This window comes from Primulina huaijiensis, chromosome 9, assembly GCF_012295235.1.
Source record: "Primulina huaijiensis isolate GDHJ02 chromosome 9, ASM1229523v2, whole genome shotgun sequence".
Lineage (NCBI taxonomy): Eukaryota > Viridiplantae > Streptophyta > Magnoliopsida > Lamiales > Gesneriaceae > Primulina > Primulina huaijiensis.
In genome coordinates, this window is record NC_133314.1 from 9,679,409 (window position 1) to 9,690,679 (window position 11,271).

Below are 11,271 nucleotides of genomic sequence, written 5' to 3' on the forward strand. Positions count from 1 at the left end.
TTCTTTCAAACCTCAATCAAGTCCTATTATCATTTATTTAACATCACATGATCATCATTTATTGCAAAAACCGAAACACACCATGAAATTTCAAAAACAAAAGTGCATACAGATTTCGGTCCTTCCTTGTGCAGTTCACGGTTTTGCTTGTTTTTGTGCATTCAGGTGGTTGGCTCGACTCCAGGCTCACCAGGCTACATCTAGACACGTAATAGGATGCATTAGGACCATGTTGGTCCATTCAAACCAGCCCCATGCATGATGAAACCCGAAATGACAGCAACTTTCCTCCACTGCCATTTTGTGCTTCGAAATTTCAGTTTCTGCTGTCATAGGAAAGGATTTGATCTTGGCTGCCCTAAGGGCCTATAGCCATGGTTAGATCACTTCCCTAGCATGTCTAAAACGTGACTAAGTCGCCCTTTTGGTGGCTTGGTCCACGGTGAATCGGTTTTCAATTAAAATGCAAGAACAGCCCTACACCCCCTTCGACTCCTTCATTTGACAGCATGTGTTGTTTCAGGTTTTGTGGAATGGTATGGATCTTGGTTGGCCTATGGCCCTTAGCCACGGTTCATAACCTACCACTGGATGTCTAGATCGTCCCATGGTCAATCAAATGGCCACTGGAACGAGACGAGACAGCAAGCAAAGCAACACACCCCTCACGCGCGCAAGGGTGCTCTCGGGTGGAACTTTTCTGATGTTACTGGAATAATTCGAATGGTGGCTGGCCTAGGGCCCTTAGCCATGGTTCAAATCATTCCTTGGGATGTTGTCGAGAGGCTCTGGTCGGTGGTTCAAGCCCCAATGGCCAAAAGTCTCACAAACGACGCGATGCGAGCGAAGTTGTTGCTGCTGGAATTTGACAGCAACTTGCTGTGTTGGTTCGGAGGCTCGTTTGAGTTCTTGGTCGGCTTTTCGCCTATGGCCTTGTACTGGACAGTGCCTCATCGAGTTTGGTCGGCTTTTCGCCTATGGCATACTTTTCATGGCATATTTAGGTTGCAGCGAGCCTGGGAACGATCCAATCCAGTTGGTAAAAAAATAATACAGGATATTTCAGTATGCAATTTAATTATATTACGTGCATGAAAATAGAAAATACTTATTTTTGAGATTTATGCGATATTGCTTGTGGTCAATTCACTATTTTGGGAGCACTATTTACTAGGTCGCCAGTGACCGATCAGTTCAGTTTGGTACCACCCGGTCGCCAGTGACCGGTCAGTTCAGTTCAGTTTGATACTCCCCCGGTAGCCAGTTACCGATCAGTTCAGCTCAGTGCAGGGGCCACATACGTAGAACATAATCTTAACAGAAAATTATTACCAGTTATTTCAGTACCGGGCTCCAAGGAGCAACATTTTTACTATGATTTTAATTCAGTCATGCACGTATTATAATTGCTCAGTACAGGTTATTTTCAGTATGCCCCATGACATGATATTTTATCCCATGCAAAATTTTACTAGTATTTACTCGTTACCTACGATATATGCATGCTGAGTCTTTAGGCTCACTAGACTTGATTGTTGTAGGTATTGATGAGGTCAGGGCCGAGGGCGGGGACCAGTGAGCCAGCTTGGGTCAGCAGTAGTGGCACCCGAGGACCTCAGTTCAGCATTTATTATTTTATTTCTCAAACAATTTTTATCAGTTGTGGGATACTCTTAAATTGTTATTTCGCAAATAAATCTTTTCTTCCGCTGCCATTTTGAATATCAAACTTTGTTTATCGGTTTATTTATGAATGAGGCATTTTGATTATTTAAAAAAGAAAATTTTTAATTTTTCGCAAATTTTCAAGCAAGGATTCATAGGCCTCCACAGTTGGTATCAGAGCCTATGTTCATGTAAAGGGTTGCACTACTACTGACCACGAGAAGCTCACGAAGCCACGTCTTCGGTCTGTAAGTTTTACATTTCAGCATTTTATTTAAAGCATGAATTACTTTGCCAGCATGTTTCCATGAAATGTTTTACGATCAAATCTTTTCAGTATTTCAGTATTTATTTAGAATAAATTATGGAATTATGCAAGTTAGTTACGTATGGGTTATGTATGGAACAGTATGCCTCCTAGACGCCAGGGTGGACGCCCGAGAGGTAATGATGAGCGCCGTCATGAAGACGGTGAGGATCAAGGACAGGGGGGCTTCGGACCTCCACCTCCTCCACCTCCACCTGACATGAATGCCCAGATGCTAGCTGTGATGACTCAGTTCTTCGCACAGTTTGCGGGGAACAATGCCGCAGCCGCAGCCAGGCCGACAGGGCCCGAGGCTGTCTATGAGAGGTTTATGAAGATGCGTCCAAAGGAGTTTTCTGGGACGTGTGACCCCATGATTGCCGAGGGATGGATCAAATCCCTCGAAATTATCTTCGAGTTCATGGAGCTTGGAGATGCAGACAGAGTCCGTTGTGCCACCTACTTATTCAGTGGAGATGCCTGCTTATGGTGGGAAGGAGCAGCAGTAGCCCTGAACTTGGCTACACTGACTTGGATACGCTTCACGGAGGTTTTCTACTCCAAATATTTTGCTGAGGAAGTGCGCACCAGGTTGACCACCGAGTTCATGAGCTTGAGACAGGGTGATATGACGGTTACGGAGTTCATCCGTAAGTTCGAGAGGGGCTGTCACTTTGTGCCCCTGATAGCAAATGATGCCAGAGCTAAGATGATGCACTTCCTGGTGGGTCTACGGCCGATCTTGCGCCGTGATGTTAGGGTGTCTGACCCTACTACTTACGAGGTCGCGGTCTCCAAAGCCCTAGCCGCAGAGCAGGATCTGCGGGATATCGAGAGGGATCGCCAAGGCAAGCGCCCAGCCCAGGTACCACACCGCCCTCCTCCTCATCAGCATCAACAGCAAAACAAGAGGCCTTTTCATGGGCAGCCCAGAAACAGAGGCCAGCAACAGCAGCAGCAGCAGCGGGGACGCCCAGCCCCGAGGACCTTTGAGCACCCAGTCTGTCCCAGGTGCTCACGCCGCCATCCTGGAGAATGTATGTCTGGCTCTGGAAAGTGTTTTAAGTGTGGCAGTCCTGACCACATGTTGCTGCAGTGCCCTCAGAGGAATCTGCCTACCCAAGGCAGAGTTTTTGCTCTCCATGCCGCAGAAACAAACCCGGAGACTATGTTGTTGACAGGTACCTTTAAGCTTTAAGTTATTATTTGAATTTCCGTGTTTTGGGAACCAGAATTAAGATCTTGAACTTAGAAACTGATATAGGATTGCATGCTCTACTCAATATTATTTTGGGAATTTAAGCTAGAAGAACTTTGATCTTTGCATGTCTATAAGTTTAATTCTTGTAGCTATTGGATTCAACTTAGAGTTCCGATCTTTCTNGCAGCAGTAGCCCTGAACTTGGCTACACTGACTTGGACACGCTTCACGGAGGTTTTCTACTCCAAATATTTTGCTGAGGAAGTGCGCACCAGGTTGACCACCGAGTTCATGAGCTTGAGACAGGGTGATATGACGGTTACGGAGTTCATCCGTAAGTTCGAGAGGGGCTGTCACTTTGTGCCCCTGATAGCAAATGATGCCAGAGCTAAGATGATGCACTTCCTGGTGGGTCTACGGCCGATCTTGCGCAGTGATGTTAGGGTGTCTGACCCTACTACTTATGAGGTCGCGGTCTCCAAAGCCCTAGCCGCAGAGCAGGATCTGCGGGATATCGAGAGGGATCGCCAGGGCAAGCGCCCAGCCCAGGTACCACACCGCCCTCCTCTTCATCAGCATCAACAGCAAAACAAGAGGCCTTTTCATGGGCAGCCCAGAAACAGAGGCCAGCAACAGCAGCAGCAGTAGCGGGGACGCCCAGCCCCGAGGACCTTTGAGCACCCAGTCTGTCCCAGGTGCTCACGCCGCCATCCTGGAGCATGTATGTCTGGTTCTGGAAAGTGTTTTAAGTGTGGCAGTCCTGACCACATGTTGCTGCAGTGCCCTCAGAGGAATCTGCCTACCCAAGCAGAGTTTTTGCTCTCCATGCCGCAGAAACAAACCCGGAGACTATGTTGTTGACAGGTACCTTTAAGCGTTAAGTTATTATTTGAATTTCCGTGTTTTGGGAACCAAAATAAAGATCTTGAACTTAGAAACTGATACAGGATTGCATGCTCTACTCGGTATTATTTTGGGAATTTAAGCTAGAAGAACTTTGATCTTTGCATGTCTATAAGTTTAATTCTTGTAGCTATTGGATTCAACTTAGAGTTCCGATCTTTCTGGAAGAATTTTTATATCTGGTTCCGCTACCAAGGCCTTGATAGATTCAGGGGCCACTCACTCGTTTATTTCGGAGGTCTTTGCGAACTTTCTTAAGATCAAGACCATTGGGCTAGACACAGCCTTTTCAGTAGTGTTGCTGTCAGGCGAGGAGATGGCAGCTACTAATGTGATCAGAGATATAGACCTTGAGCTGCATGGAAATCTTGTGTATGCGGATCTTATCGTGCCACCGATGCCAGAATTTGACATCATCCTAGGGATGGACTGGCTATTGCGGAACAGAGTGTTGATAGACTTCCAGCGGAGATCTGTTCTGGTCCGACCGCCAGGAATGGAGCAGTTTTTATTTGAGCCAGACAGGTACTTTCCTCTACCGCGTATTATTCCTTATGTTCAGGCTAGGAAGCTCATGCATAGAGGGTGTCGGGCATTTCTAGCAACCTTTTTATCTGTCCCCGAGGCACCCAGCCAGTCAGCCTCAGATGTTCCGATTGTCAGAGATTTCTTAGACGTTTTTCCTGAAGACGTCTCTGGTATGCCACCCGAGAGAAAGGTGGAATTTTCCATTGAGCTTATGCCAGGTACGGCTCCGATCTCAAAAGCACCGTACCGACTTGCACCGACAGAGATGGCAGAGCTTAAGAAGCAGATTCAGGAACTTCTTGACAAGGAGTTCATTCGCCCTAGTTTTTCACCTTGGGGCGCGCCAGTCTTGTTTGTTAAGAAGAAGGATGGCTCTATGAGACTATGCATTGACTACCGGGAGTTGAACAGGGTTACAGTGAAGAACAAATACCCACTTCCGAGGATTGAGGATCTGTTTGACCAGTTACAGGGAGCTTCGATTTTCTCCAAGATTGATCTGCGCTCCGGTTATCACCAGTTGAGGGTGAGAGATGCTGATGTTTCCAAGACTGCTTTCAGGACTCGTTATGGTCACTACGAGTTCCTTGTGATGCCGTTCGGTCTGACGAATGCGCCAGCGATCTTCATGGATCTCATGAATCGCGTATTTCAGCCGTATCTTGACCAGTTTGTGATAGTGTTCATAGACGACATTCTCGTCTACTCCAAGAGTCAAGAGGAGCACAGCAGGCATCTGACCACAGTTTTACAGACCTTGCAGAAGCACAAATTATTCGCAAAGTTCAGTAAGTGCGAATTCTGGTTAGAGAAGGTGGCGTTCTTAGGCCACATTGTTTCTAGCAGTGGTATTGAGGTAGACCCAGCGAAAGTTGCCGCAGTCAGAGATTGGGTTGTGCCGCAGAATGCATCAGAGGTCCGCAGTTTTCTTGGGCTAGCAGGATATTACAGGAAGTTCATTAAGGGATTCTCCTCTATTGCCGTCCCACTCACATCTTTGACCAAGAAGAATGCTAAATTCTTGTGGAGCGAGGAGTGTCAGAAGAGCTTCGATACCTTGAAGCAAGCTCTTATCTCAGCACCAGTGTTGGCCATGCCGTCAGGGCCCGGCGAGTTTGTCCTTTATACCGATGCTTCGAAGCTCGGTTTAGGCGCAGTATTGATGCAGCATGGGAAAGTGATAGCGTATGCTTCTCGACAGTTGAAAATCCACGAGAAGAATTACCCTACCCATGATCTAGAGTTGGCCGCAGTAGTTTTTGCCTTGAAGATTTGGAGGCATTATCTGTATGGAGAGAAGTGCCAGATCTTTACCGACCATAAGAGCCTCAAGTATTTCTTTACGCAGAAGGAGCTGAACATGCGTCAGAGGCGTTGGTTGGAGCTTGTGAAGGATTACGACTGTGACATTAGCTACCACCCGGGTAAAGCTAATGTAGTTGCAGATGCATTGAGCAGAAAAGTCGCAGTAATGGCTCATTTGACGATTCAGAGACCTCTTCAGCTTGAGATGCAGAGGTTTAATCTAGAGTCATATCCTCAAGGTAGAGTTCCCCGTCTATCTACCTTGACCATTCAGTCCTCTCTTCTTGACCGTATTCGCAATGGTCAGTCAGCAGATGAGCAATTGGCACAGTGGAAGAAGAGGGATGAAGCCAAGGGCAGTGTCTTGTATACAGTCAGCGACGGTATTGTGAGATACCGAGACAGGATATGGGTTCCTAGCAGTGATTCTATCCGAGCATACATCTTATCAGAGGCCCATATGTCGCCGTACTCCATTCACCCTGGGAGTACGAAGATGTACAAGGATCTGCAGCTATTGTATTGGTGGCCAGGGATGAAGAAAGACATCAGACGTTTTGTATCTGAGTGTCTGACTTGTCAGTTAGTGAAAGCAGAGCATTAGAGACCAGCAGGGTTGCTCAAGCCTCTTCCCATACCCGAGTGGAAGTGGGAGAATGTTACCATGGACTTCGTGACCGGTTTGCCGAAGTCAGTCAGAGGATCTAATGCCATTTGGGTGATTGTAGATCGTCTTACCAAATCAGCGTACTTCTTGCCTATTAAGACGACTTTCACCATGATTCAGTATGCGGAATTGTACATCCGGGAGATAGTCCGACTCCATGGTATTCCCGTTTCGATCGTATCTGACAGAGACCCCAGATTCACTTCCTCTTTTTGGAAGAGTTTGCATTCGACTATGGGTACGAAGTTGTTGTTTAGCACAGCTTTCCATCCTCAGACAGATGGTCAGTCAGAACGAGTTATTCATATTTTAGAGGATCTTCTTCGTGCTTGTGTGATTGACTTCTCAGGGAGTTGGGAGTCGAAGTTGCCATTGGTGGTGTTCACCTATAACAACAACTTCCAGTCATCTATTGGTATGGCTCCGTATGAAGCTCTGTATGGCTGCAAGTGTAGATCTCCTGTTCATTGGGATGAAATAGGAGAGAGAGCAGAATTGGGTCCAGAGATTATTCAGCAGACTGTTGATGTAGTAGCCCAGATCCGCGATAGGATGAGGACTGCTTAGAGTCGACAGAAGAGTTATGCAGATCAGAGGAGGAGAGATCCAGAGTTCACAGTCGGCGACCATGTTTTCGTGAAGGTGGCACCTATGAAGGGTGTCATGAGATTTGGGAAGAAAGGGAAGCTCAGTCCGAGATTTATTGGACCGTTGAGATCCTCGACAGAGTTGGGACGCTAGTTTATCGTGTTGCTCTTCCGCCGAATCTGGCCGGAGTACACGATGTGTTCCACGTCTCCATGCTGAGAAAGTACATGGCGAATCCTTCGCATGTGCTGAACTTTGAGCCGTTGCAGCTTACCCCGAACCTGTCTTATGAGGAGAGACCAGAGCAGATCTTAGACAGACAGGAGAAGAAGCTGCGGAACAAGTTGGTGAAGCGAGTCAAAGTCAAATGGCTCAACCATTCAGAGGAAGAAGCTACGTGGGAGTCTGAGCTAGAAATGAGAAGTCGGTACCCCGAGTTATTCGGTGAGTTCTAATTTCGGGGACGAAATTTCTTTTAAGGGGGGAAGAGTTGTAGAACCCGTAATTAGACTGCGTATAAGCCATGCATAATTCTAATTTTTTTTAATTAAATTGACTTCATTGCATGAGTATTTAAATGCATTCTTTGAAGCTAAGTATTTTATTCAGTAGTTTAAATTTTATTCTTTTCAGTTCATTAAGTGAGGCCGGACCGGAGTTGGAGTAAAGAAATAAATTTTAATATTAAGAAAATATTCTTAGAATTTATTTAAGATAAATAATAAATCATTTTAAAATAAAAGAAGGTTTAGGGATTTATTTAATTAACTTGAGATAAGTAGCAAATAAATTCTTTATGTCCAATAATTTAATTAATAGCCTAAATTTAAATATGTGACCAATTGAGATAAGTTAATCTAGACTTATTTTAGTTAAGAAATTATAATTTATCATGATAGTAAATTTACCTTTAAGATTTAAATATCTAACCATGTATGCAAGATAATGTTATTCCTTAACTAATTAATTAATACTTAATGGGTAGATAAAACTTTAAATATTTAAAATACATGAATTAAGCAATATTTCTACCTAATTTAGCATTCAAAATTTCGGCCCCCTCATTATCCAACCCAATCTTGATTATTTTGGCAACTCTCCATTGATATCATTTCCTTAATCATTTCTTGGTTTGATAATTCCTACACTTTTAATCCTCATTAATTGATAATTAAGCAATTTTCCTACCCCATTTATTTAGTAGAAAAATCGGCCACCCTTGTTTAAGATTTAAAAATATTTGACAACCCATTTAATTAATAGTCTTCCTATCTATTTTTATTGGGAGATAATTATATCACAACAAATCTTCTATGATAATTAATGGAGCAAGATCCCACCCAACCTAGCTAGATAAAATCGGCCATGTTGTTTTTTTTAAAGATTTAATTGTGATTTTTATTTCAACTCATTCTTTATTTATCCCCTTAAATATTCTAGATAGATTTATCCTCCCCAACTTTTAAATCACTACCAAGATTTAATTAAACCAATTCTCCCTTTGCACCTAGACCTCAAAATCGTCCTTATGCACCTCTAATATCCCCAAGAAAAATCTTTGACATCATTCTTTTCCTTATCACTCAAACTAGTAGATAGAAAGAATATTTTCCCTTCCCTTTATCTTGTATCTTCCCATTTAAGTTCCTAGACTCCCTCCCACTCCATAATCTCGAAAATTCCAGCCTCCTTCAGCACTGAAAAACCGTGAGAGCATAGGGTAAAATAAGGAGGAAAAACAAGTAAGAAAACAAGAGAAGCAACTCCGTCTCCTCCGCACCGCGTCGCCGTATTCCTTTCGTTTTTCTTTCAAACGAAAAATCCGAGGCATGTATTTAATTCTTTCAAACCTCAATCAAGTCCTATTATCATTTATTTAACATCACATGATCATCATTTATTGCAAAAACCAAAACACACCAAGAAATTTAAAAAAAAAAAACAAAAGTGCATACAGATTTCGGTCCTTCCTTGTGCAGTTCACGGTTTTGCTTGTTTTCGTGCATTCAGGTGGTTGGCTCGACTCCAGGCTCACCAGGCTACATCTAGACACGTAATAGGATGCATTAGGACCATGTTGGACCATTCAAACCAGCCCCATGCATGATGAAACCCAAAATGACAGCAGCTTTCCTCCACTGCCATTTTGTGCTTCGAAATTTCAGTTTCTACTGTCATAGGAAAGGATATGATCTTGGCTGCCCTAAGGGCCTATAGCCATGGTTAGATCACTTCCCTAGCATGTCTAAGACGTGACTAAGTCGCCCTTTTGGTGGCTTGGTCCACGGTGAATCGGTTTTCAATTAAAATGCAAGAACAGCCCTGCACCCCCTTCGACTCCTTCATTTGACAGCATGTGTTGTTTCAGGTTTTGTGGAATGGTATGGATCTTGGTTGGCCTATGACCCTTAGCCACGGTTCATAACCTACCACTGGATGTCTAGATCGTCCCATGGTCAATCAAATGGCCACTGGAACGAGACGAGACAGCAAGCAAAGCAAAACACCCCTCACGCGCGCAAGGGTGCTCTCGGGTGGAACTTTTCTGATGTTACTGGAATAATTCGAATGGTGGCTGGCCTAGGGCCCTTAGCCATGGTTCAAATCATTCCTTGGGGTGTTGTCGAGAGGCTCTGGTCGGTGGTTCAAGCCCCAATGGCCAAAAGTCTCACAAACGACGCGATGCGCGCGAAGTTGTTGCTGCTGGAATTTGACAGCAACTTGCTGTGTCGGTTCGGAGGCTCGTTTGAGTTCTTGGTCGGCTTTTCGCCTATGTCCTTGTACTGGACAGTGCCTCATCAAGTTAGGAAGGCCACGTTTTTGGCCGTTTGTGATTCGGATCATTTTTGAGGTCGTACGAGAATTTACGGTGCGATGTGCCAAATTGACTCTCGAAAGAGCGTTTCATGTTTTGGCCTCCATTCTCCTAGATTTCGGCCCTCACCATTTTAGGAGCATAAATTCATAATTTTAAGCGTATTTGAATCATGACTATACGTTGGTTCAGTGTTGGTTCGGGTTGGCTCGGAGTCATGATTAAATACGAAGTCGTCGAGCGTCATTGTCGCATTTTTTTAACTTAAATTGCATAGTTGGTCAAGTAGAAGCTATTGCATATTTTTCATGGCATATTTAGGTTGCAGCGAGCCTGGGAACGATCCAATCCAGTTGGTAAAAATAATACAGGATATTTCATTATACAATTTAATTATATTACGTGCATGAAAATAGAAAATACTTATTTTGAGATTTATGCGATATTGCTTGTGGTCAATTCACTATTTTGGGAGCACTATTTACTCGGTCGCCAGTGACCGATCAGTTCAGTTTGGTACCACCCGGTCGCCAGTGACCGGTCAGTTCAGTTCAGTTTGATACTCCCCCGGTAGCCAGTTACCGATCAGTTCAGTTCAGTGCAGGGGCCACATGCGTAGACCATAATCTCAACAGAAAATTATTACCAGTTATTTCAGTACAGGGCTCCAAGGAGCAACATTTTTACTACGATTTTAATTCAGTCATGCACGTATTATAATTGCTCAGTACAGGTTATTTTCAGTATGCCCCATGACATGATATTTTATCCCATGCAAAAGTTTACTAGTATTTACTCGTTACCTACGATATATGCATGCTGAGTCTTTAAGCTCACTAGACTTGATTGTTGTAGGTACTGATGAGGTCAGGGCCGAGGGCGGGGACCAGTGACCCAGCTTGGGTCAGCAGTAGTGGCACCCGAGGACCTCAGTTCAGCATTTATTATTTTATTTCTCAAACAATTTTTAACAGTTGTGGGATACTCTTAAATTGTTATTTCGCAAATAAATCTTTTCTTCCGCTGCCATTAAGAATATCAAACTTTGTTTATCGGTTTATTTATGAATGAGGCATTTTGATTATTTGAAAAAGAAAATTTTTAATTTTTCGCAAATTTTCAAGCAAGGATTCATAGGCCTTCACATCTAACGATGCTCGAATGATATTCTTTGATTGAGATTCGTTCACTTCTTGTTTCTTGAAAAGTGCTCCGTCTTCATATATAGGCGTAAACCAACGTTAAAATCTGAACGGCTCTTTTGACTTTTCAGTGATTCAGCTTTATTGCTG

The 11,271-nt window shown here is 43.9% G+C and overlaps 1 protein-coding gene across 1 annotated transcript; it reads left to right on the forward strand.

Moving 5' to 3' along the window:
• The first annotated feature begins 2,171 nt into the window (after positions 1–2,171).
• On the forward strand, positions 2,172–10,942 carry LOC140984215 (uncharacterized). Its single transcript, XM_073451470.1, has 2 exons — positions 2,172–3,153; positions 10,835–10,942. The coding sequence occupies exons 1-2, from the start codon at positions 2,193–2,195 to the stop codon at positions 10,870–10,872; spliced, it is 999 nt and encodes a 332-aa protein (XP_073307571.1). The 5' UTR covers positions 2,172–2,192; the 3' UTR covers positions 10,873–10,942.
• Positions 10,943–11,271: the final 329 nt, after the last annotated feature.